The following is a 27,685-nucleotide window of genomic DNA, read 5'->3' as shown; positions in this document are numbered from 1 at the left end:
GGAGGTCTACCCGCCGGGCCACCCGATCATGAGCGCCACGCGGCCAGGTAAGGAGTTATTTAACCCTCGCCCTGTCAATGCTCAAACCTCTGCTGGAATTCCTCTAATTTTGTCATATTCAGATGTTCCTTTCTTCACGCGGAAGAAGAAGGCTGCTGGCGGGAAGGGTAAGGCGAAGGCTGCCTTCACTGCCGATCAAGGGAATCGGTCAGAGTCGGAGACCGAGTGTAAAGAGGTGGCGGGGAACCCTGGTGGTGATGAGACCACTGTTCCGGAGGTTGAGACAGCTGTCACCTCCGGGCAACCTAGTACAACGACGGTGACCGGCGTGAAGAGGCCGGCTCCATCGGGTTCGTCCCCGCCTATTCGCACCTTCAAGCTCAAGAGGACTCGTAAGTGTAAACTTTAACTTTAACTTCATATCTTTCCGCCATTATATTTAAATATGTTGTCTTCATGCAGGCGTGGATGCAACCGCGTTCCAGGGTGGAGCGGGGAGGAGCACCTCTGGACCCATGACGGTAGGCTTGGTCAACCTACCCGAGGCGATGGCCCAGGCGACTGCGCCTGCTTCAAGTGTTGGTTCAGTTGCCCACTCGGTTGAGGCAACTGTTCCAACTGTGACGTCGTCTCCGCCGGCTGTCAGTGCCATATTCACTGATTCCTTCACTGAGCCGGCGGTGAGTTTTTCTGCGGGCTCTTCCGCAGCGGCGACCACGGTTGTGAGTTCACCTCTGGTGAGTTCACCTCCGTTGGTTTCCGCGACGGCGGCTTCAACCGTGCCTCCGGCACCGGTGACCACCTCGCCCCCGGCCGGTTCGGCAGGTATGTTTGGGGCTTCTAGCCAATCTCTGCCTCCTTCCCATCTGCCTGACCTCTTGGATGGATATCCGTTAGGTTCGGGTGATGGGTTTGGCGGCTACAGGCCTGTCATCGACCCTACAGGTGCGTAGGGTTATTTTGGCCTGTTATCTTTTTTTTTTTTTTATATATATCATCTTTTCCTAACTGCTTTTTTTTTTGCAGTGTCGGATTCGAATGAGGTGTTTGTTCCGCGGTGGAACATCCGCCGGGGAACCACCCTTCGGACGGCTGTGGATTGCGTCGAGTGGGCGCGCCACGCCGCCCCAAGTGGGGCGCTGGGGCGGCGTGGCGCGCTGGGGGAAGCTATGTCGAGCTACCAGGAGGGTATGCTGACAAACGAGCTTCGAATTCTCCTTGCCCGGATGCAGCCGCGCGTCGAGCTGCTTTGTCGTGAAAATGACAAGTTAAAGGCAGCTCGTATCCAAGAAGTAGCTCAGGCGCGGGCTATCCGGGAGGAGAACAGGAGACTCTCCGCCGTTGCTGCGGAAAAGGAGAAGGCCTTCAAGGCCCTTGAGGTTGAAGTTCAGGCCCGTCTCGAGGCCCGTTCCAAGGCTACCCAAGCTGTTAACGAACAGCTTCTGTTGGCTAAGGAAACTGCGCGGAACGCAACCGAGAGGGCCACCAAGGCTGAAGCTGTTGCGGAGCCTCTGCGCGCCGAGAATGAGGAGCTCAAAGCCAAACTAGAGAGGCTCCAGCAGGCTCATGATGCCTTGGCCATGGAAGATGCCAAGAAGCTCCAAGAGATCTTGGACCAGAGGGGGGTGCTTGACCATACTGAGTAACGTTAACCATCTTTTCGGAGGTTTTGAAAAAACTGAGAAAATTAGTTCTAGCTTTTATGCACGGATGGCGCCAATGAAGAAACACTAATCGACCCCGGGCAGATTACGGATAATTTGGGGGTTAAATAGATGTTTCCCACGAGGGGTTAGGTCCGGCAAAGATGGTTCTTCTGATGACCTGCAAAACAGACACCGTGAGCTCATCACTGAGAAGGGGGGGTACCTCCTTGTGACCATCCTCCGGCGTGAGAATCAGACTAGATTGCTCTTGAACATAAGTGTATATTAAGAGATTGCTAGAAAAGATAATGAGATATCAGATAATGTAATGTAATGTGTCCATACCATTCCAAGGTGTTGGAGTATTTATAGCCGAAGGTAAGTTTCCAAGAAGGTACAGCCGGCTGAATAGTATTCCTGTTCTGCCAACTGTGGGCTACGCACATGCCATGCTGGTGGTTGGTGGGTAGGCAGCGGCTGATAGTGACCAGGCCGGCTGTGTACTATTCCTTTTCCACCAACTGCAGGCTATGCACGTGCTACGACAGGTTGGTGAGTAGGCAGCGGCTGATAGTGACATTAAGTAATAGAGCATGCTGCACGTTGTACTGTTGTCAGTGAGCTGTCGTAGCTTTGGTCAGATCTTTTGTCCATACCTCGTCAGGTACAGTACAAAATATCCTCCAGTATCGTACGGACTGGCTCATTTGGGCGGGAGTTTTCCCGACTTGCTCACTCCTTCTACAGGTGACATTACTGAATTATTTAAGAGTTAAGTGCCTTGTGTGTGTAGCCTTGCTGTGCGGGTAGCCTTCCCTGATGGCTAGTATCCGTTGCTGCGGGAACAGGCGGAGTACGTCGACCATTGGGAGGTTTTTCCTGCGGGAACAGCTTGCGTACTGCGCGTAAGGACGTCACGTCTCTGAGCATGGTGGGTCCTGCGGATCCAGTTGGTTTCTGCGCAGACGTCTCTTCAAGGTGAGTCTTGCGAGTTTAGCCTTTGCGCAGACGTCCCTGTTGAAGGTGAGTCTTGCAGGTTCAACTGCGCAGACGTCCCTCTTTGAGGTGAGTCTTGCGGGTCCAACTGGGCTCTGCTGGGACCTACCTCTTCGCCTGATGACAACTTCGCCTAGAGCTAAGTTCGCCTGAGGCTTAACTTCGCCTAAAGCCAAGTTCGCCTGATGACAACTTCGCCTAAAGCTAAGTTCGCCTAAGGTTTAACTTCGCCTAAAGCTAAGTTCGCCTAAGGTTTAACTTCGCCTAAAGCCAAGTTCGATTAGAAAATAAATTAAAAACCTAATGAAAAATGTGTTAAGACAGTTAATGGAAATAAAATTTTTCCAAGCTGACCTGGCAGCTCGACCCCAGCCAGGGGCTCTGCCCCTTGGACCCTGCTAGGGGCTGCCGCCCCTAGAACCCGCTGCCAGGGGCGCTGCCCCCGGACCCCCGTTCGTTGTGGGTCATATAAAGATAGAAATACATTATGAGAAGTGATAGTTAATTGATACGTATACTTGTTATACAGTCAGCCGTGCACAACTGAAGAAAGGGATTACGATTAACGGTGAACGTAACCGTGTTCAGGTGAGTTTCTAGCCCCAATTATGTGTTATGTTTTCGGGGCTGTGTGCATACTCGATATGTTTGTTAATACGCTTATCCTAAGAGATAAGTGTATGCCTTATGTGAATGATATGATATGTAGGAATGATTGCTTGATGGTACGTGAACGATCTTCGGATATTGCACGTACTGTCAGGTTGTAACGCTATGTGTTAGGTAAGTATGATATGTATGCTTATGTGTATGAACGTGATAAAGTTAATAAAAGAAGGAAATGACGGTTGCATGGTTGTATGGTTACGAAAAAGGTACCGAGCCCTAATAATACTCGAGGTATGATGTATGGTTGTATGGTAACGAAGAGGGAATCGAACCCTACTAATATTCGAGAACTAGGGAACCGAACCCTACTAATATTCGAGGAAAGAGGGAAACCGAGCCCTAATAATACTCGTGGAAAGAGGGAAACCGAGCCCTAATAATACTCGAGGAAAGAGGGTACCGAGCCCTAATAATACTCGAGGAAGGAGGGTACCGAGCCCTAATAATACTCGAGGAAGGAGGGTACCGAGCCCTAATAATACTCGAGGAATGTAGGGCGTAATGCTCTTTATAACGTAAGATATGAAGGTAAGTTAATACAAAAGAAAGTAAGAAAGTAAGAAAGTATGAAAGTAAGAAAGTATGAAAGTATGAAAGTATGAATGAAAGAATATAATGTTATGTGAATGGTATGATTATGTGATTATCTAGAACTCACTCAGCGTAGCTGACTTTTAGTATGCACGCAGGTGAGTAGGATGAGGCAGCTCGCTTGAGGAGACACATGGCACTGAACAAGAGTCTGGCATCTGAAGACTTATGATGTTTTAATTTTAATGCTTTAATGTTGAAAGACAAAGGATGTTTTGAGACAAGTTATGAATTATGTAATGTTTTATGAAAGTTTTATATTCCGCGTAAATGTTTTAATTAACTCTGATATTTAGAACTGTGTTTATGAGTAAATCCAACACGAAAGTAGGGCTACCGGTAACGGGGCCTTACACTGGTTGTAAACATCCTTAAGCCATGTGTACTGGACGAGGGTTGGGGGCGATTTGGGGCGAGGAAGGGCGCAAACACCGCCCCCCAGGCGATTTTTGGGCGATTTGGGGCGGGGGCGGGGGAAACTTGTCGTCGACGAGAGTTGAATAATAATAATATTATATTAATATTACCGTTACAACGGTAATATTTAAAAAAAATTATTTAATTTAAACGATATATATATATATATATAAACATACACCCTTCTTCTTCATTTTATACACAAATCATACCCAAATTCTTACAAAAAATTAACAAAATGAATCATAGAAACAACCTGAACCAACCGAACTACCAATTCCATGGTTTCGGTCAAGCATATGGTTCGCAATCGATCCAACCGAACCAACCGAACTACCAATTCCATGGTTTCGGTCAAACTTATGGTTCGCAATCGAGCCAACCGAACCAACCGAACTTACAATGGAACTCGGTGAACCCGAACCAACCGAGCTATCCGTATCAATTTTCTGACCCGAACCTAAACATGTACGCCAACTATCTCAGCCCCCAAAACACAATGTCTCCGTTGAAATAAACGAGTTGGTCGGTCGTTTGGAAACAAATGCCTCCGTAATTGGAAACGACCTTCGAGCATCCAATAAACAACAAGAAAGGCTGAACCAGACGTTGGAATTACGTCAAATGAAATACGACTACGAATCCCTCAAAGCGGAGGGGTTTCACGATGATGCCGCATTATTGTTTCAACGACGACGTGAAAAAATGCGCGAATATTACGGATATTGGTTTCTTTTTTTTAGTTATGTTTTTTTTACTTTTTTTCTTTAGTTATGTTTTTTTATATATTTAGTTATGTTTTTTTTTTAGTTATGTATTTTTTTTGTATTTCTTTTTAATTTTAATGCTTTTTTATTTAATTATTTTAATAAATTGGTTTTTATTTAATTAGTTTAATTATAAAAAAATAATAAAAAAGACATTGTGGCCCAACTTGTAACCCCTACACCATTACACCCTAAAAATAAATTTTCACTCCATGCTGACTGGGCGCCACGTATCATAATTCGTCCCCAATTGTAGCCCATCCACTACACATGGCCTTATAATCAACTATCAACTATGTATGATAGTGATGTCAATATGCCTTTTTAATCCTAATTAAATTGAGAGCATGGAGCAACGCATGAAAGCTTATTGTTTGGTACACAGTACAAGAGGATAGCCACTTCAACAAAACATCATAATTGAATATAATTAAGCAACTAATCATCTAATCTATTAAGTTCCATAAAAAGTGCTAAAGGATCCGCATGTGTTCATAACACTCAATCAGACTAAGTTAGTTTGTCACTCATGCACCACCTCCTCTACCCACCACCACCAATCACCACCCACATCTGCGTACTCAGTCTGACTCGGTACCTACTGGCTCAGAGTCTCTTAACTACTCAAACCTCTTACTAATTGAGCATTTATTGGTGCGAAGGTTGCCAAACATCTCACCACGCAAGTTTACTTATACCACTTATATATATATTAATATTTTTTTGATAACTCCTTTCATCTTTCTAAAATTATATTCCTAAATACAAAATAACAAGGATCCCCAGACGAATTATTGATACCAAACAAAGAGGATTCCGAAAAGTATAATGATCTAAGCAAAAATTGCATGAAAAACATGAGGAAATAAGAGTTCTAAAGTAGCAAGCATTGTATGGTCAATTGGAGCAATTATGCTAACGTGCAATGGCGTCATGGCGAACAACGACTTTTAATTATAATAAAGTAGGCTTTTCAATTCAATTTCTGGGCCTCAGCCCCTATTCCCCTAATGGACAAATGTATATGCAATTTTGTTACATATTTATATCATTATATTTCTTAATTTACTCTCTTTTTATATATATCTTAACTATTTCTTGTTATATTGGACAAAAATTAGAATTACATCCTCTTGGATGTGTTATTCTACTTTTGTCTCTTTACTCAAAACCAACTGTTGGTTTGTTAATATAGTGTTTACTGTATAACATATATTAACTTCATCAAAAGATATTACAACTTGAGGTGGTTATTAACCTGGTTGAGCCAACTGCGTCGGCTCTATATTAGAAATAAACTAAACTTTCTTAGTTTCGTTTAGAAGATGAAGCAAAAACCTTTGAGTACTTGGCATATTGGAAACTATAGATGTAGGTGACTAGGTGTGCTCCCTTGAGAGTCGCTAGCCATAACTGATAATTGTGAGTGTATATATATATAGTAATGTTCTTAATACGTGTGTTCTAAAATACTGTGAGTTTTAGATGTCTGGTGCAAGTACGTAGCTCTATATAGGTTCATATTTGTTGTAATTAACTAGCTAATAGTGTGTTTAAACATGTATATGTTAATAATTCTTATCAGAAAAAAAGAAGTTTTTTTCAAAATATTGTTTCTTTCATTCTTGTATTGGATTTCACCAAATATTCTAATACTAATAAAGAATTCAATAATGAAATGAAAAGCTAAAAAAAGGGTTTTTTTTCTATTCTGAAATGTTGCTGTAGTATGTAGTAAGGATTAACTCAACTGAGTATTCAATCTTTTCTTGTCTAATGAAAGAACTGAGTTTTAGATGTATACAGAGGGAAAGCCGTGTGCAATGAAAAATGTAAGCACGGCTTGGGGAGGGATTTTGACTGATTTAACAAAGAAATTATCTACTCCATCCGACTAGTTCCGGGTTCGAATCCCGGGCAACCCATTGTCATAGTTAAATTCTATTATATGTATAGTGTATAGAAATTTTTGCGAACCTTTTTTATTAAAAAAAATGGAAATATATCCATTGGTTGACACGCGCATATAAGTCATGTTATACTGTTGAATAACAAGCCTTTGGTTTTCCATTTGAAAATTCGTGCGCTTGGGAGTCCCTGATAATTAAATAAACCAAGATTTTACCATGACTGCAATTTTAGAGAGACGCGAAAGCCCATGTTTTTACAAATAATGAGTTTCAACAAGATGATCAACAAACATAAGTAGTTATACAGCTTCTATAAGTACCATACAACATCAATATGTTTCAGCAACACCATACTTGTTCATAACATTTTATTTCATTCCAAAATATGATAACCAAAAGAGTACATCATACTTTGTGTCACACAAAGAGAAGTGACCATTATTCATTAGTACCCCAACTAAGTTGTACTTCAGTATTATTGTTTGCTAAGTAAAAACAAAAACAAATCACGAACGGGGATGTAGCATGTCCGCCCCCCTAATTATCAGCAAATCTGTCAAATAACAAATCAATACAGTTAGAAAGTTAGATTTTATTTAATAGGATGTAACAGTATAGTTTTTATTTGCAAAGCTTACCCCAACTCGCTAAGCTTCGTGTAGGACTCCGCAAAAGCTTGTAAGAAAGCATTTTGATCCTATCATTGTGAACAAAGAAAATTATGATATAACCTTTATAAAACTCATATTTTTATAATTTAATAATAAAAACATGTACTTACTGCAGCGAATTTCTCGACAAGAGGTCGAAAAGCAAGGTCCGTAACAAGGGCCTTATCAGAAGGTAACTGAATCAACCCGGCCTTGTCACCAGCTAAGATTTCTCTGGTGGGCGTTCATAAACCAAACTTAATAATCATGAATAGTGTAACTCTTTTTAACGTGACATACCAAAATTTTGAAATAAAACTCACTTGAAGTAACTATTATCAAATACCATCGGGTTGGATGTCCATGGTCCATCTTGCCCGGATCGGTCCTTGTGGGTAGATCCCTAAAACAAGTAAATGTGTAAACATAAATAGGTTGGATAACATATCAAAACATGTTTTATCTAGTAATATGTAAATGAAAACCAACCAAGGTATGACCACCGGAGAGAGCAACAATATCCTGGTCGGTGAGACCCATAGTGTTCACAAAAATGTTCCTTAACTCGTTTGAACCTAAAATAGATAAATATAAAAGTATTAAGTTATTAATTGTTAATGACAAGTCACTTTTAAAATCCAAATATAATCAATTTTTATAAACTTTAAATTTATTCACTAACCATGGCTAGGAAAAGGAAGACGACCTTCTGGAGCAGGGGCATCCATGTCCTTGGAGAATAAAAATTAACAAATTAAATCAATTATAATAAAAAAAAGTAATTATATAATTAGGAATAAAGAAATTTTACTAGCAAAGGTTAATAACTAAATAAACTACACCAATATTATGAAAACCCAACAGGTTATAATACTAGTTCATTGGTCAAAACAGTTGAACTGGATATAAAACTTGAACCGGATATAAAACTGGTTGATGTCATGATTATTTTAAAACTAATTTATATACTACACAAAATTTAAGCACTATACAATTTTTATCGGATTGAACGAATAAAAAAGAGTATTTAAAAAGTAGTAAATGAAAAATAATTAAGATATCTTTATATGGATAAGGATTTAACGTATGTTTTAAAATATTTTTACCAAAAAATTATTCTTAACTAAACCGGCCAGTCCAACAAGTGAACTAGACCATGCCACTAGTAAAAACCAGTTAGTCCAACCGGTGTCAGTTCAACACATACCGTTCTCCCAGGGTGGAAGGCAATCAATGGTCCACCGGTGATTTCAACCGCAACAATACCAGCAAGCTACATACAAATAAAAATAAACATATATTAATGTTAATGTTAATCCACATTATAACTTTATAACTTCATATAATTAAATTATATTATAATTGTAATTATTACCATATAAAAATCAGCAAATGAAACAAGTGGGAACCGTTGTTTCAATGGCTCTAGCATGTCAACAGCAATGTTAAGTCCAACATTTGGACCATGGCTTTGCTCTTCTTTATGCCTCAACGTACCAAACGGACCTCCGGTCCTTGTTTTCACATCGAATGTCGCGGCAGAGTGAAATCTGAGTATTAATATTTATATCAACATCATGAATCTCATGTTACCTTGAAGAGTTAAGAATCTAGTTTAGTCTTACGCAAGTCGGAGCATGATAGGAGCACATTGTTTCTCGATGATGAAGGCTCTAAGCTCATTCTTGGCTTGGTCGACAGTGAGCTTGTGCTCCTCGGATAGGTTCGGAAAGATCTTGGCCATCGTCTCAATCTAAAAATTAGCCAGAAAATCAAACATTTATGTAGTAGGGCCACAAGGGTGTTAATATTCAAATATCCGGAGTCTCAGATATCCAAATATTTTGGATAGCGAGTTTCAATATTCGAAATGTATCCAAAAGTTTAGATTCGGGTATCCAAACAGATATCTGAATGCTTAAAATAAATATTTAAAAATTGTAAACAAAATTGTATCGTAGTAAACGATTCATGGGAAAATCGTGATTCATGAATCATTTGAAGCTGCGTTTTTTTGTTTTGTTTTGTATAAACGATTGATTAGAGAAAGATTGACGTACCGATTAGTTGAAATAAGAATGTAGAAGTAGAGCTCAAAGAGTGAGTGAGATGAGAATGGTCACAAATTCTTACCATTTTATAGTCAAGGGGGTTTCAGTTAGAAGGTTTTAACATGAATATTGTGAGCCGTTGGATTATTAAGGTGTCTTAATTGACGGACAAGATTAACTTGAGCCTTGGGTTGACGGTTTGGATGTATAAATGAGTGAATTAAAATGGGATGTTTTAAGTTAACTTATAGGTGCGATCCCCCCTCCGAGAACTGTATATGAGACTTTCATCTCGTACAGCTCAAGCAAAAACACCCAAATACTGGTTGGAACGGATATTTAATAGAAAGTTTGAAACTTCTTACTTTCCGATTCAATCTGCTATGAAGATAAGAATAAAAAAAATCTGAAAGTTCTTCTTCTTCTTTGTGGCGATAATACCAAAATATCAAGTTGGCTCAGTTGTCTTTATCTTGATCCTTACGGGCCTCTTGAATTATCTCTTCCCTATTTTTTTTTATTTGATTTGTTTTTGTCTATCATTTTTATTATATTTGTTTTATTTATTATTTATAGGAATTCTCTTGTTAAGACCCTATGAATCGATTCAAACCTCAGATTCATACTAGAACCACGTCCTCTTCTCTTTGAAAGAAGGGGCGCTTCCGGTTCTGTCGGTGCTTGAAACAATTTTGTCTTCTCCATATTACTATATCTCTAGAGTCAATAATTTTATATGAGGAACTACTGAACTCAATCACTTGCTGCCGTTACTCTTCAGTTTTCTGTTGAGGTCTATCCTGTAGAGGTACTCAAATTGGATCAGTGATCGATTTCTAGGTTTCGTCGTAAACCTAATTGGTTACTTCCAATTACGTAAATCAATAGTTCAAACCGCACTCAAAGGTAGGGCATTTCCCATTTTTATAGGAACTTCTGTACCAGAAACAATGGTATCTCCAATTATAGCCCCCCTGGGATGTAAAATATATCTCTTCTCACCATCCCTATAGTGTATGAGACCTGTTGGAGTTATGCTCACTTTGATGTTTTAACATAAGTTTTTGAGTATTGACTATTGAGTATATGTTTCATGTTTGTGCGTTTTCTTGGATTCATTAATTTTAACATTCCTAACCCGTTCTCATAACTTTCATTCTGTTTAAAACTTTATGTTATAATTAGTTGAATAATGTATTTTTTATTTAACTTACAGTTACATATGTAAGAACCAAAAACTTACGGTAGTAATAGGCGTCAAAAAGTTTGACTCATGATAAACAGTAAAAACATAGAGAACTAAAAATTTGTACGATAGAATTATCAAAATTACATGCATCTTTTAACCAATTTGCAGCCCGTAGGTTGTGTCTTCATAGATTACATGTTTGATGACTTGATCTTCGTAAAACACTTTTACACACGATCCCGAAAAAAGTTATTTGGGTTCATGAATTTATATGAATCAGCTCAATCTCACTATTTTAAAATCTTATTTCAATATTCATACTAGCCTGTAAGATATCTAATTACTCAGATAACCACATGATCGGTTCATAAATTTCAAAGGACTTGTATGACTAGTAAAAAAAAATGTGTCTTAAAATAAAAGCCTTTTTACAATGAATATAATTAAATATATTGATTAGGATTTTTGTGGGCCTAGAAATAACATTAAATCCAATGTTTGTTTTGTGACTTTTTGTCCCGGGAATAAAAAGCAAATTGCTTGGGATTTAATTGGGCCTTGAAATAAAAACTAAATAAGCCCTCAAGAGAATTAATCGAAAAGCAAATGGGCTGCAGTAGTGGGCTTGGCTGAATCAAGTTGGAAGTTGGAACAGCTGGGTAATTGGGAAGGCTAGATGTGATGTGAGCATAAAGCCCGGTTCCGGACCCGACCCACAGACCTGATATACCCACCCACGATTACGAACGAGTTTCTAAGAGAAATTGGATATGACCCCGAACCGAACTGGACCTATCGGAGCTGGTTGCACCTCTACCAACCAGATCATACCCGAAACCGGTTCTTACCCGCTACCTGAAAAAACTTGGTTTCCCACCTCTAGGGAATGCTAGTTTGTTTCAAAAAAGGTTCAACTGGTGGTGTAAATACCGACTTTGGTTTCGGGTTCAAACCGGTTTCGATTCGATAGATCAACAAACATTTTGTCATTAACTTTGTGTTTATTGGAACGTGAGTTATTCTTGATTAACATTAATTTGTCATCTCATATTTTGAATATGTTTTCTTGATCTGATCAATAAAAATTACCGGATGATATCATCTCATGATAATAGTTAGTGTCATGAAAACATCTCCGATTGGTGGGAATTACCTAATGGTGTCATATCACCATAGTTAATGTGGTTAGGGAATGTTTCGTGTGTGTGGTTTAGTTTAGAACGTATAATAAGTACTAGAACCACTACGGATTATGCTTATTCAATTTGTCAACATTCACATCAAATTACGAGTTTGCATTAATCAAGCTCAATTATGCACTGTCAAACAATAACATTTTGAAGTTAAAACCAGTCAATGACAATCAAATTTAACAAAAGCTAATAACCAAATTCGATCATAATACATATACACATACACATACACATACACATACACATACAAACATTGCATATACATACCAATCCACATGTATACATATGTAGGTGTATGTTTAATACACTTTCTTTATTAATTGGTATACTGCGTTCCATTAAAAAAAACCTTTATACAGCGTATAAAGAAAGTTATGTCATACGTTGAATTTAAAATTTAATAACTTTGTTGCGTACTTTTTTTTGTTTATTAATTTGAGCCAAATTGTATTAAAATTTTCGTTTTTTTTAATCTTGTATGCAAGTCTCTACAAAACATATGTCAAATCACATTTTAATTTTCTCAACCATATCTATCAATTATTTCCATTCAACTTGTCACCCAAGTTAAAATAATAAAGCTACGCATAAACTTTGTTAAGCAATATTTAACTAAGCCCATAAACTTTATTTTACATTCCCACTAATAATATATCCTTTTTATGTAAATTGTAAAGTAAAATTAAAACTCTAAAATTAAAAATAATTTATCAACTAACGCGACTCTTCAATATAAAGAGTGCGGTGGCCCAAACACAAATAAAAACGGAACACTTCGAATTAAAAAGTGCGATGACCTAAACAAAAATAAGAAAGTCGTAATTTAAAAAAAACTAACGATTTTCATTGACGAGTTGTTGTTCATGAAGTCTTCTTTTTGTTAATAGTGGTGATCACCGATCACTAAAAAGTATTTGACTTTGACTATAAAACATTCATTGTTTTGGGTGGGGGCTGCTTATTGGATAAAACATTTTTCCCAATATCAGTTGACTAATATTTGATGTTAGACTTGTTAAAAGCTTAAAGTTTAACCAAACTGATTTTCAACGTATGAGATGGTACTTGGTACAAATTTTGATACGAGTTTTGACTTTTGAGTTTAGTTTATTTAATAATCAACGAGACCATTAGTTAATAATAATAATAATATTCGTATAACATGATACAAGATTTGATTATACAATAGTTATTATAAACGTTGTGTATAATCGGTATTGACATTCCCACGTTATAACGGAAGCGTCAAATAATTAAGAAAAGCAACACGTTCAATCAACACACAAAAAACTCACATAAAGTTACAATTTGCTTAAATAATTAATACGAGACACGTAAAAGCCAATAGTTACAATTTATATAACCAAGTATCAAAGCTTGTTAAGAAATAAAATCACAAATATGCTTAAATAAGGCATCATCATTATAAACAAATTTAGGGTGCGGGAATTATAATTTGTCATCAACGCTGCCAAAAGCAGCTGGAAAGCCATCGACAACAAGACTGCAACAACTCATAAAGCAAAAGTACTGGAAACAAAAAATAAAATAAAATAGAACGAAAAGTTGACATAAAATTGTTGAACTAAGCACACTCGTTGTGGCGTGTGAATGCGCAAAAGCTATACTAAAATGTAAAGCACAACGCGACCATTAAACATGGAAAAGATTATAGTAAAAACGTTAGAAATGATATATAACAAAATTTGTAAATTATAAAAGCATAAGAAATAAAAAAGACAAAAAAACACCAACCACTAAAGGGTGCAACAAACTAGGGTGTCGAAATTGTTCGTCACTCGAACTCGCTTAGATTTTGTTAAAAATTTGTTCACTCGTTTTTTCGCTCGATTATAAACGAGCCGTTCTACTCAGTTCGGTTAAGCTCGAATATTCTTGTTTATTTTATATATAGTTATATATGCACAAATATATAATTTTCTTTTATAATTATCTTGAAATATTGAATATTAAATCTAATCACTTTCTAATTATCGAATATCTTCAAATACTTTAAATAATTAATAATTCAATTATTTAATCATTAATAAGTATAAAAATATTATATTTAGTATTCAATACTTCAATATAAATCAAGATAAGTAAAAGAATAATTATATAAAAAATATTTTTAATTTTAAATTGTTTTATATACATTATATCCAATTTCAAACTTAAATTTTATAAAGACTTAGAAATAGAAGCCAGTATTGGTTTTTTCTGAAAGCTACTACTTTATTTTCTTGTATAATATATTCAACTTCAAATTTGTTTCTTATAAAAAAATTTAAAGGTAAAAAAAGAGGAAAAAGTAATACTCGCAAACTTGCTTAATATCGCTTAAAAATGCTCGCTTAGTTTTGACTCGGTTCGATTTTGAGCCGATCGGCTAGGTTCGATTTATAAATGAGCAAGCTCTTGCTCTGTTCGGTTCGACTCGGCTCGTAAACAACCCTACAACAAACCAAATATGTGTTACAACAATCATGGCATTGTACTTTTTCTAATTATATATATATACAGTTATAGTTTTAAACATTTAGAGAAAATCATATATCCACATATACCTACAAATAACTAAATTATATATCTATCATAAGCTTGATAGTATACAACTATTCACAAGTTTAATTAAAGCACAATATATAGAGTTCAAAATACTCTCTTAAGTTGGATGAGTTGAATTTGAGCGACTCAAATCAACACGTTTACAAAATACTAATACTTTTAAGTTTTAAGTCACGTATTTGAGAGGACTCCCTATCAAGTCAACTCCAATAACTTATGTAGAGAACATGACCCCGACACACAACACAAGTCATTTAAAACATAAATATGAACAAGAAACTTCCACTACACACATGTATAATTATTGGTGCAATATCATGATAAGTAACACATAATACTCGTAATATTTTTGAGCATGGTGCATACCAAAATTTATGCACTAATGTACCACTTCTTGTACTTCACTCTCTTACTCAGTGTGTAGTAATCGCTAATTAAACGATGAAGTGAAATTATTCATTAATTTAAAATTATTCAAGATTAATTGATGATTAATTTAGGATTTTCATCAAAGTTTAGAGTCAAAACCACTTGTCTAGAAACCCTATTGAAGAAACACTAAATGGCCCCGGCAGATTACGGATAATCTTAGGGTTAAATAGATGTTTCCCACGAGGGTTAGGTCCGACAAAGATGGTTATTCTTTTCGACCTGCAAAACAGACACCGTAAGCTCGTCACTGAGAAGGGGGGTTCCTCCTTGTGACCACCCTCCGGCGTGAGAATCAGACTAGATTGCTCTGAATATAAGTGTATATTGAGAGAAATAGCTAGAGAAGATAAGATGATGATACCGTTCCAAGGTGTTGGAGTATTTATAGCCGAAGGTAGGTTTCCAAGCAGGTACGGCCAGCTGTATAATATTCCTTTTCCACCAACTACGGGCTACGTTCGTGCCACGATGGGGGTTGGTGGGTAGGCAGCGGCTGATAGTGACATTTTGTACTGGAGCGTGCTCCTTCTCGTACTATTGTCGGTGAGCTGTCACCCTGTGATTGGTTCATGGGCTGCTTTTGTCAGATCTTGTCTATTTGTCCATACCTTGGCAGGTATAGTACAAAAGATCTTCTAGAAGCATACGGACTGGCTCTTTTGGGCGGGAATATTCCCGCCCTGCTCATTCTTTCTTCAGGTGACATTGCGGAAGTATAAGAGTTAGTGCCTTATGCGTGTAGCCTTAGTGTTAGTGCGGGTAGCCTTCCTTCTTGGCTTGTACCCATAGCTGCGGGAACAGGCTGGGTACTGTACCAAGGGAGGCTTTCCTGCGGGAACAGCTGGCTTACTGCATGTAAGGTCTTCATCTCTCTGAGCATGGTGGATTCTGCGGAACCAGTTGGTCTTTGCGCAGACGTACCTCTTCAAGGTGTGTCTTGCGGGTCCAACTGGGCTTTGCGGGGACCTACCTCTTCAAGTCCCCCCAGTCCATTGTTCTTCTCATGAATTGTTAATGAGAGGAACTTTTGGACTTTAAGCAAGGGGTTTTAAAGAGGGGTTTTGGTTTTTTAAGGTTCTCCGTGGGGATTCTCCCCGCGGTTTTCCTAATGTCACTTGCAGAAAATTCCCGACTTTTTCTGCCTGATCTTTGGATATAATGCGGGTAGGTGTGTAACCTCTTCGCAAGTCGGGAGCGTTGTGTTTCACTTGTATAGATTCTCCACGGGGTATTGGTAGTTTTAGACATAGTGATCAGTTATGTTAAACAACCAATTCCACCTTGAAGCTTCAAACAATCTAGTCCTCAACGTTCCCGCCATGCGGGGGTGTTATTTCCCTTTCCGCAAGCATGATCCATAAGATCCATCTTGGGTTCAATTCCCTGCAAGTGTTGAGTATGTGAAGGGTTTCGCCTTGACACTGTACCCGCACTTGTCTTATGGTTTCTTGTTTTCCAAGGTACGGGGGTATATTCCCTCTTATTTTTGAATCTTTCTGAAATTCAAAGAGTTGGTGAAAGGATAAGGACAATCCAAACGGCTGAAGGGACGTTGGCGTCTTCTGACGGTTTCAGGACGTGCAGGGAGTTATGACGACGTGACAGCATGTGTCAATCAGGACGCTTTTTCAGGCGCGTGGGCGCGAGTTTCATGTCACGCGCCATTCTGACACCTGTTGTCAGCTTGCTTTATCCACGTGTCGCCGTTTCATTGCACCTGCGCTCTCTCTCTCCTCCGCATTAAATTCATCGCATTCATTGCGATGAGTATATAAGGGGGTAGAGGGTGCATCTCATCCCATACCTTCACTTCACTCTTTCCCTTTTAAGCGATTTCCGGCGAATACTCATCTTTTCCGGCGAGCATTCTTCTGAAACCGCTTTTTTTTTTCTTAAAAATGTCTTCTTCCACTCACGATCCTGAGGTTAACGTCGAGGAGTCTGACGTTTACCTCGAGAACCCGACGTCTACGTCCGATAAGGACGATAAGAGTACTGCTGGCGAGTGCCAGTGTACTCTTTCTGTCGATGTGTATCATTACATCGTCAAGAAGTTCATGCTGGAGCCGTACGAGCCAGAGTTTCCGGAGCCCCACCATGTACGATGCCCCAAAGGGCAAGATAGGGGTGTACGCCTCGTTCTTCATATTTGGGAATCTAAGATTCCCATTAACGAAGTTCGTATACCGTGTTTTGGAGAAACACGGTGTGCATTTGACGGAGGTGCACCCAATGGCGATCGCTAAAGTTCGCCATTTCGAATGGGTGTGCCGTATTTTGGGCATCGAGCCCCGCGTCGACCGTCTGATGACCTTCTACACCTGGAGGTGCATCCAGGGTTGGTATACCCTTGTTACCTGGATCAAGGGGTTGAAGATCTGCGCTACCGAGCGTAGTCTTTGTTCTTGGAAGCGGGAGTTTTTCTTCATCTCCGCTCGCGTCGTCCCCATCGCGATGACGTTCAAGAATGGGTGGGCGCTCCCCAACCTTCACGCCTCCAGTTACCAGGAGACGGAATGGTTCGCCAAGATCTCCCAGATCCAGACTCCGGTTTATCGCTTCGTGGAGTCTGGGATGGTGATGCTCGGTATGAGCCGCGTGTGGAAGGATGCTGGGTCTGGGACGCCGCAAATACCCATCGTCCTTGAATACGGTTTGAACTATTTCCCTTACGGTATGCTCTGTCTTTTGTGTTGGTTTAGGGTTTTTCTTCTAACATTATCTTTTTTATTTCAGAGGGGAACGACTTACAGTCGCTCTTGCATCCGCGGGAGACTGGTGGTCCCGCACGGTTGGGTACTCGTGATCTCAATGAGAACGAGTTGCCCATTCTGGAGCAAACGGCGGATAGATTCGTAGAGGTCTACCCGCCGGGCCACGAAATTTTGAGTGCCACTCGACCAGGTAAGGAGTTTTTTAATCCTCGTCCTCTTCATGTTCAAACTTCTGCTGGAATTCCTCTGATTTTGTCATCTTCTGATGAGGGATCCGCAGATGGGCCTTTCTTTGTTAGGAAGAAGAAGGCTGCTGGCGTGAAGGGCAAGGCGAAGGTTACTTCCATCGTCGACCTGGGAAATCAGTCTGATTCCGAGACTGAAAGTGAGGAGGCGGCGGGGAACCTTGGTGGTGGCGAGACCATTGTCTCGAGGTTGAGACGGCTGTCATGTAACACCCCGACCAAAGGCGGATTATACATCGGGGCGCCACATATTGTTTCATTACTCGTGACACTATTGGGTGTCAATATTTAATAAATACATTCATTCGCGCACGCGCAAAGTAAACATAAGATAACATAAATCATCATAAATCAATATATTATAAATCATAATATTCGGACAACAATAACTTGTCTTGATACATTTTAATCTAGGTCCAAAATAAAGAAAACTTCCTATGTGTCCACAAGCTCCAAAACAGCTACTGCAAACCTGAACATGTGTTAAAATAAACGTCAAACACTTGCGTGTTGGTGAGAAATCAAGTTTAATAGTTAATACATAGATAACAATAAATCTGCGCGCAACATGTGTATGTCTGGTTTTCAACAAGGGTGTAATCTGATCGGGACCAACTCTAAGATTCATAGACTGCCAGTGCTCACAATTGAGCTCACAAACAAGACAAACTGTGCATGTGTAAACAAAAGAGAAAATCATAAACGATAGTTCTCCCGTGTTCATCTAATGGTACCATGAGAACTGCGGAATAGACCGACAAGACGGTTAATGATCCACACATACAAATAAACAGCCAAGTCTACGTCCTCAACACATGGGATACTGCGCGACTAAAGTTCATAAACAAGTTTAAGACTCTAAGTTTGTATGAACACATGAACATCCCAAAACATTAAAAATAAAAAGGGATTAGGTACGAGATTACTCACTTGATAATCGGTGTGAAGATAGGTAAAGCAAGAACCAAACAAGCAAAGTTAACCTATAATTAAAGATTATTGTTTTAATGATTTGTTTTAAGTCTTGATATAAGTTAGCATAATTAATAAGTAAATTATTATATATAATATATATATATTACCCGGAAAAGCAGGGCAGAACAGGGAGGAAGACGGAGGCAGAGAGGAAGACGGCAGAGAGAGCAAGGGGCAAGAGAACAGGAGAGATTAAGTGTTTGTGTGTGATGTGTTAGGAAAAATAAGATTATTATTTATAGAGAAACCCTAGGGAACACAATCCCTAGAAAAGGGGAAAAAGATCTCAAAAAGCAAAAGATTCCAAAAGCAAAAGATATGGAAAGATATGGCAGCTGCAGAGGCAAGATAAAGCTGACAGGGAACAGTAAAAAGCATGGGCGGGTCAGATAAAGGTACTGTTCAAGCATGGAAAAAGCAGATCTCCAAAGATAATGTCAGTCACTTTTTCTGCCAACCAATGGGGTTGGTGCGCATGCTGCGCCGAAAGTAACTTTTCAGACATAAAGCAGATTAGGTCAACAGCACAAAAGATAAGACAACACAAAAGCAACGGCTAGATTTAAACAGAAGAAAACTCGAAGGGTTCAGCGCGAGAAAGCTCGAGCGCACGCGCGAGAGCGAAGGCAGACACAGAAGGTCAAGAGAGCGCGAGCGCGAAGGCAGACGGAACTAACCTTAACGCGTCGCGGAAAGAACTACATTTCTAAGCGCGCCGCGGGAAGAATCACATTTCTTAGCGCGCCGCGGGAGGAATTAAAATTCCTAGCGCGCCGCGGGAAGAACTATAATTCTTCGCGCGTCGAGGGATGAACTACGATTCTTAGCGTGCTGCGAGAAGAACTACAAATCCTTAGCGCGTCGCGGGAAGAACTACCGTTCTTCGCGCGCTGCGAGAAGAATTACAATTCTTAGCGCGCTGCGAGAAGAGTTCGTCTCGCGTATCGCTGGAATAGATGGTCTTCACGCAGGCTTCCTTGTAAGGAGTTTGGCGCGTGGAGCTGCGCAGACAACCTTAGGCGGGAAGAACCAAAGGACAAGCAAAGAGTTAGAAGAAAAGAGGGAAACAAGGCGTAAGGGCGGGACGGCGACAAGAGGGAAAAGAAGGCGGAAAGAGAGAAGAGGGACGGGACGGCGGAAAGAAAGAGAGAGAAAGAGGCGGGAAGGAAAATATATTATTATTAAAAGTAAAATATAAGTAGAAATAAATATTAAATCATAAAAGAAAGAGATCGGGTCAGAGAAACGGGTACCTGGGTCGGGTCGGAACGGGTCAGATGTCACATGTCACCTCCGAGCAACCAAGCGTTGTGACGGTGACTAGCGTGAAGAGGCCAGTTCCATCGGGTTCGTCTCCGCCTGTCAGGTCTTTCAAGATTAAGAAAACCCGTAAGTATATTTTTTGTGTACCTTTTCCGCATTTCTTTCCGCCATTGTTTTTAATATTTTGTTCTTTATGCAGGAGTGGACGTATCCGCTTTCCAGAGCGGTGCGGGAGGAAGCGGTTCAGGACCCACGACGATAGGTTTGGTCGACCTATCCGAGGCGATGACCCAGGCGGCTGCGCCTGTTTCTGGTGCTGGTTCAGTTGCTCATACTGTTGAAGCAACTGTTCCAGTTATGATGTCATCTCCGCCGGCCGTCAGTGCCATCTTCACTACATCCTTCACCGGACCGGCGGTGACATTTTCCGCGAGCACAGCTGCGGCGGCTACCACGATTGTGAGTTCATCTCAAATGAGTTCATCTCCGATGGTCTCCGCCTCCATGGCTTCTGAATTGCCGCGTTCGGCGCCAGCGACTACCTCGTCCTCGGCCGGTGCTTCAGGTATGTTTAGAGTTGGGACCTCTAGACTTACCTATGTTGATGAGGGAGTCCAACCTTTGCCTCCTTCCCATCTCCTTGACCTCTTGGATGGATATCCTTTATGTTCAGGTGATGGGTTTAGCGGCTATCGGCCTGTTGTTGACCCTACAGGTGCGTGGGGTTACTTTGTCCTTTTATCCATTCTTATCATTTTTTCCTAACTGTTTTTTGTTTTTGCAGTTTCGGATTCCAATGAGGTGTATGCTCCAAGGTGGAATATCCGCCGAGGAACAACCCTAAGGACGGCTGCGGACTGTGTCGACTGGGCGCGCCATGCCGCTCCAAGCGGTGCGTTGGGGGAGGCAATGGCTAGCTACCAGGAGGGTAGGCTGTCCAATGAGCTACGAATCCTTCTCGCTCGGATGCAGCCGCGCGTCGAGTTGCTTTGTCGTGAAAACGACAAGTTAAAGACTGCGCGTAGCCTGGAGGTGGCTCAGGCGCGTTCGCTGCGGGAGGAAAACAAGAGGCTCGCCGCCATTGCTGCGGAGAAAGAGAAGGCCTTCAAGGACCTTGAGGCCGAGATCCAAGCCCGGCATGAGGCCCGTTCCAAGGCTACCCAAGCTGTTAACGAACAGCTTAGGTTGGCTAAGGAAACTGCGCGTGATGCCACCGAAAGGGCCACCAAAGCCGAAGCCGTTGCTGAGCGTCTGCGCGCTGAGAATGAAGAGCTTAAAGCCAAATTGGAGAAGCTTCAGCAGGCTCATGAGGCTTTGGCTTTAGAAGATGCCAAGAAGCTTCAGGAGCTCTTGGATCAGAGGGCTGTGCTTGATCGCACTGAGCGCAAGCTTAAAGACGTTGAAGAGGCTGCTGCCAAGGACGTGTTGCTTGCCAACCTCAACAAGAATGAAGCCGAACGTGCCCGCGATCAAGCTCAAGCTACCCTTCAAGAAGCTCTATCTAATAGGGATTGGCTTCTACGAGAAGCGTTGCCGCAGGTATGCGTAGCTCCATAATTTCTTTGCTTTGCGCTTTTCTTTATACTTAGAAAAGTTATATATATATATATATATATATATATATATATATATATATATATATATATATTTTGTAGGTTGTGCATCGGATATTCGCGAACACATCCTATGATGATGCTATGAGCGCAGCCCTCAACGCTTCTCATGAGGATGGAGAGAAGGTCGGTTTCTTGCTTGGTCTAGGATTTGCAGAGAAGGGCATCCCGCCTTCCAACTTTCCTTTACACGATGTTGACACTGAAGCTGCCTACGACCAAGCTGTGAACCATTATTCTGCCTTCCCGCATCCGGTTGTGGAGAAGGTGAATGAAATTGCTGCTGGTGATGACGGGCTAGCTGTTCTCAAAGCTTTCCTTGAACCGCCGCAGCCAACTGATGGTGCGGGTTCAAGTGGGTTTGGAGGGAGTGGTCCCGAAGCTTGAACCTTGAGATCCCTTCCAACCGTTAGGGTAGATTTGTATTTTTGTAGGCGGGTAAATACCTAGCCATTTTGTAATGTTTGAATTTTTGTTGTGAATATAAATGTTTTGTTAACGCCTTGCCTTGTAAACATTATATGATTTGCTCATGCATATTTTAGTTTAACTTAGCAATTTTCTAAGTGTTTTGAATAAGTTAACCTTTCGACGCGTGTCAGATGATAGGTTAATGTTCTGTTTCCTCTATCATGATTGTGCGGGTAGGACCGTCACTTTCACTTAGTAGGATGACCAAACTTTACCTATATCTGACCTACGTGAAGGTTTTCCTCATTTTCCCCTTAGAAATATTTACTGTTTTTGTGTTTATGCGGGTTGTGCCGCTTTCTACACGCAACGACTTACTTCCTCCCTCACTTATTTATGCGGTGAATACCGGCATATCAGTGTGGTCAGTTCATAAGTATAAAGGTAAGGCTATCAACACAATGTGATAAGGAGAATCATTTCCATTAGAAGTGGCTCTAGGCCTTTTCTTTACAAGTTTGGAATTGATCTACATGTAACATCTGCGTAATTGAGCTCCATTCCATGTTCTTGGGATGGGGGTGACATCGAGCCTTTCGAGCCGGTATGCGCCCTTTCCCAAAACTTCTTTAATAATGTATGGCCCCTCCCAGACCGGGGCCAGCTTTCCTGGGCGCTCTTGGTTCGAAGCCTCGTTGTTACGCAGTATGTAGTCTCCGACATTGAAGTTGCAGAGTTTTACCCGCGTGTTGTAGTACTTTCGCATTTGTCGCTTGTAGTTCTCTTCACGCGTTGCGGCTACGTCTATGCGTTCTTCGGTTAGCATAAGGTCTAACCGTCTTTCCGCATCATTGTCTTCTGGTTGAGTTATGACTCTTGGTGAGGGTAGACCGATCTCGACTGGAACCATGGCTTCAGTGCCATAGGTGAGGCTGAACGGGGTTTCGCCCGTGCTTGCCTTTTTTAGCGTTCTGTTCGCCCAAAGGACGTGTGGAACTTCGTCCACCCAGCCGGATCTATGCTCCAAGAGTCTTTTCTTTATGCCGTCGACGATGCTCTTGTTTGCTCTTTCCACCTCACCATTACCCTGCGGGTGTGCCACTGAGGTAAAGGTGTGGGTGATTTGAAGTTCTTTCAGCCACTTTTGTAGCTTCTGGTCAACAAAGTTGGTGCCGTTATCGCTCACCAAATTCTGTGGAAGTCCAAAACGACAAATAATAAATTCCCAAATAAATTTTTTGATATGTTTTGCTGTTGTTTGGGCTAAGGGTTTTGCTTCTATCCACTTGGTGAAGTAGTCGATGGCTACCACTAGGATCTGAACGTTCCCTGCTGCTGTGGGAAATGGGCCTGTCACATCGATGGCCCACTTATGGAATGGCCATGAAGAAGTGACTGGAACAAGTTCGTTCTTCGGGCGATGCGTGTTGGGTGCGTAGAGCTGGCAGGACCTACATTTTCTGATGTAGGCCAGCGCATCCGTATGCATCCCCGGCCAAAAGTATCTCGCGTTGTTTAGCTTAGCTACAACTGCGCGTGGACCTGCGTGTACTCCACAGATGCCTTCGTGTACTTCCCTTAGGAGGTAATCGGCATCTTGGTCGTCAACGCATCTGAGGAGTGGGCCCAGAAAATTACGCCTGTAAAGTATGTCATCAACAAGTTGATAGTTCAGTGATTTACAGCGTATCTTTCTTGCCTGTGTCTTTGACTCTGGTAGTATACCCGCCGCAAGGTAATTTATGAATGGTGTCATCCACATTTCCGTGCCGGTTTGGATGACACAAATTTCCTTGTGCGGGACTGATGGTGCTCCAAGGAGTTCGACGCGGATGTCATTTCCCAAATGGGTGAATGCTAACGATGCAAGCTTGCTTAACGCATCCGCAGATTTGTTTTCGCTTCGCTTGATGTGCATAACTTTGCAATCGTTGAAATCGCGCATAAGGGTTTTTGCTTGTGCGAGGTACAGGGCCATTGTGTCGTTCACGGCCGTGTACGTCCCGTTTATCTGGTTGGCTACTAACATGGAATCCACGTGGGCTTCCAAGTTTTTCACCCCCATTTTACGCGCAATTCTTAACCCGGCCAATAATGCTTCGTACTCCGCTTCGTTATTCGTACTTGGGAAATCCAGCCGAATAGCGTAGTGTACTATTGGCCTGCCGGGTTAGTTAGTTTTAACCCCTCGTTGTTGGCTGCTCCATCAGTATAGAGTCGCCAGACATCATCAATGTCTTGTGCTGGAGAGGGTTGAGCCTCTTCCTGGCACTCTTTTTCCCGCAAAGCGGGGACTTCTGCAATAAAGTCGGCCAAGACCTGGCCTTTTATGGCTGGTCTTGGCTTGTACTTTATCGCGTATTCCCCCAATTCAATTGCCCATTTGGCTAGGCGCCCTGACAACTCGGGTTTGCCTAGGACGTTTGCAAGTTTGAAGTTGGTGAGAATGGTGATTGGGTGGCCTTGGAAATATCGTATTAGCCTGCGTGAAGCCTGTACAAGCGTTAAGACTAATTTTTCCAGGGTAGAGTACCGGGTTTCTACGTCTGTCAAGACGCGGCTAACATAGTAGATAGGCACCTGGATGCCTTTTCGTTATACTAGTAGGACTGCCCTGGTTGCTCTGTCTGTGGCAGAGAGGTAGAGAATTAATTCCTCCCCCACTTCTGGTGCTGTGAGTGTTGGGAGTTCGATCAAGCATGACCGAATCTCTTGAAAAGCTGCTTCCGCTTCTGGTGTCCAGCGGAAGTGTGTTTTCTTTAAGCAATTTCTCAATGTTGACACGAATGGGAACGACCTATCCGCATGGTTTGCCAAAAAGCGGTTAAGTGCAACTAGTCGTCCACTCAGTGTCTGAGCTTGTTTGATGGTAGTAGGTGATTCCATTTTCATAATGGCTTCGACCTTTTCAGGGTTCGCTCTGAAGCCATCTTTGGTAACGATGACTCCTAAGAACTTCCCTTCTTCCATCCCAAAAGAACACTTGCTCGGGTTGAGCTTCATGTTTATCTTTCTGAGCGTGTTGAAAGTTTCTTCGATGTCTTTCAACATCGCTTCTGGCTCAAGGCTTTTGATGACCAAGTCATCCATGTAAACTTCTAAGTTCCTCCTGATTTGGGCGTGGAACTCTTTGTCCATCAGGCGTTGGTACGTGGACCCAGCATTCTTAAGTTCGAATGGCATCATTTGGTAACAAAATGTGCCATCGGGCGTCCGAAACGCGGTTTTGTCCTGATTGTCAACGGCCATGTGGATTTGATGGTACCCTTTATACGCATCAAGGAAGCATTTAAGGCGAAACGGTGCTAACGAATCTACCTTAAGGTCAATTTCGGGTAACGGGTAACAATCCTTGGGGCATGCTTTGTTTAGGTCTTTAAAATCTATGCACATGCGCCATTGATTGTTGGATTTCGGTACCATGACGGGATTTGCAACCCATGTTTGATATTTACTAACGCGTACGATGCCTGCGTCAAGGAGTTCCTTGACTTGGGTTCTACACGCGTTAGCCTGTTCCGCACCCATTACGCGACGCTTTTGTATGACCGGCGTAAAAGCCGGGTCACACTTGAGCTTATGCTCCGCCTTACTTCGGGGTACACCAGTCATGTCAGCTGGTGTCCACGCGAAGATGTCAGCATTTTTTTGCAATAAGCGTTTGAGTAAGGTGCGTGTGGGATTAGTGATTGTTGGACCAATGGTAACGGCCTGGTCAGGGTATTTGCCATTGAAGGCCCATTCTTCTGGCTCGGTAATTGTCGGTTTAGCCATCTTTGGTTTGGGTTTAGATGAGACAGATGCGATGCATACCTGGGGAATACCCGTGATCATCGCGACACCCTCAGCTGTTGGCCATCCCATCATGCCATGGACCGAAGACACCACGGCATTAAATCTCGCCATCCCATCTCTCCCGAAGAGAATGTCGTATGTGTGGTGTGGCTTCCTCATTACGACGAAGTCCACGTCTTCTGTGCGGGAGTACTGCCCGTCCGTGAGAGTGACGGGGAAAGATAGGATACCCAAGGGGGTGTTTGTGCTGCCGTCGAACCCTTCCATCGAGGCGTAAACCGTTTCTAGGCGTTCTTTGTCTTCGTCGTCTAGCTTGTCGAAGAACTGCCTATATATGACCGTTGACGAAGCGCCGTTATCAGCAAGAGTGCGGGAGGTGATGTAGTGCCCCAGCTGGCTTTTGATGACTATTGGGCCTTCTTTGTTGGGTCCTCCTGGTACACGCGGGAAGCGCACTTCAGCTTCCTTCCACGCACTTGGCTCTGTTGTTTGTCGTTTTCTTCCTCTGACGTTGCCATGAACCATGTGAATGCTGATGTCGACGAGCTTCGTCCATTGCCCTTGTACCGATTGTCATTCCTCCCTCCGTTCTTGATTGACGCCACGAGGTGTGTAAGTTTTCCCTCTTTGGCGAATGTTTCGACAATATCCTTCAAAGATGTACATTCCTCTGTGGTGTGGCCTTTTTGTCCCGTGGAAGTCACAGGATTTGCTCTGATCAGCATTATGGCGCTGTCGGATTATTGGAGCCTTTGGCCATGGGAGTTTCTCGGTGGCAAATATCTCGGTGGCAAATATCTCGGTGACGCTTTTGGTGAGTGGTGTCCATATGGGATTCCGGTTCGATGAGTGCGTGTTATCCCTTCCGCCTAATAAAGGGCGAGAGCTGGATGAGGTGTCAAAGTTTACCCTTGACTGCCAAATACCAAGCTTCCTCTTTTTGTTTTGTCGGGCGGTGCGGACGTTATTTTCTCTGGTCCTCTGCGTGTAGAGATTTGTGCTCTGGGGAAGATTTCTACCCAGTTGCTTCTCCGTCTCGGCAAAGCGTTTAGCTGCCGTCATGATGGCATCCCACGTGGATGGCATGCCATCTTTACCCGTCAACGTGCGGATAAGCTCTGGGTACTCAGCGCCCTGGATGAAAGCGGCGCGAACAAGATCTTCGCTTATAGTGCCCAAACTCAGCTTCTTTGAGTTGAAGCGAGTGATAAAGTCCAGCAAAGATTCGTCTTCCTCTCGGACGCAGTTGAGGATCGTCCATTGCTCTTCAGTATATTTTCTTTGTTGACTGAAGTGTTGGCTGAACTTGTGTTGGAAGTCTGCCCAATCATAGATGTGGTGGACCGGTAGACGATCAAACCACGCTCTGGCTGCTCCGACGAGCGTCATCTGGAACATGTAACACCACGTGGGTTCCGTCCAATTGCTGACGGTTGCCCCCGCTATGAATCTGTTCAAGTGATCGTCCGGGTCAGATATGCCATCATAAGTGCCTATGTTGGACATCTGTTTGGCACTCTTCGGAGCAATTGCTTCCGCAATGTCTCTTGCAAATTTGGACGTTCCCCGCATTTGCAATAGTTGGTCTGA

General features: G+C 41.9%; 1 protein-coding gene across 1 annotated transcript; it reads right to left on the bottom strand.

Moving 5' to 3' along the window:
- Nucleotides 1–7,327: 7,327 nt before the first annotated feature.
- On the bottom strand, nucleotides 7,328–9,616 carry LOC143554860 (L-ascorbate peroxidase, cytosolic-like). The gene is made up of 8 exons (XM_077044533.1): nucleotides 9,272–9,616; nucleotides 9,022–9,196; nucleotides 8,854–8,919; nucleotides 8,329–8,377; nucleotides 8,136–8,221; nucleotides 7,970–8,049; nucleotides 7,778–7,880; nucleotides 7,328–7,693 (listed from the first exon to the last, which is right to left on the bottom strand). The coding sequence occupies exons 1-8, from the start codon at nucleotides 9,388–9,390 to the stop codon at nucleotides 7,631–7,633; spliced, it is 741 nt and encodes a 246-aa protein (XP_076900648.1). The 5' UTR covers nucleotides 9,391–9,616; the 3' UTR covers nucleotides 7,328–7,630.
- Nucleotides 9,617–27,685: the final 18,069 nt, after the last annotated feature.

The sequence above is a fragment of the Bidens hawaiensis genome, unplaced genomic scaffold (genome assembly GCF_021521415.1).
Source record: "Bidens hawaiensis isolate Kalapana, Puna unplaced genomic scaffold, B.hawaiensis_p1.1 tig00017861_1, whole genome shotgun sequence".
Taxonomy (NCBI): Eukaryota; Viridiplantae; Streptophyta; class Magnoliopsida; order Asterales; family Asteraceae; genus Bidens; species Bidens hawaiensis.
The sequence above is the reverse complement of the archived record's forward strand: the minus strand, read 5'-3'. Positions and strand labels throughout refer to the sequence as shown.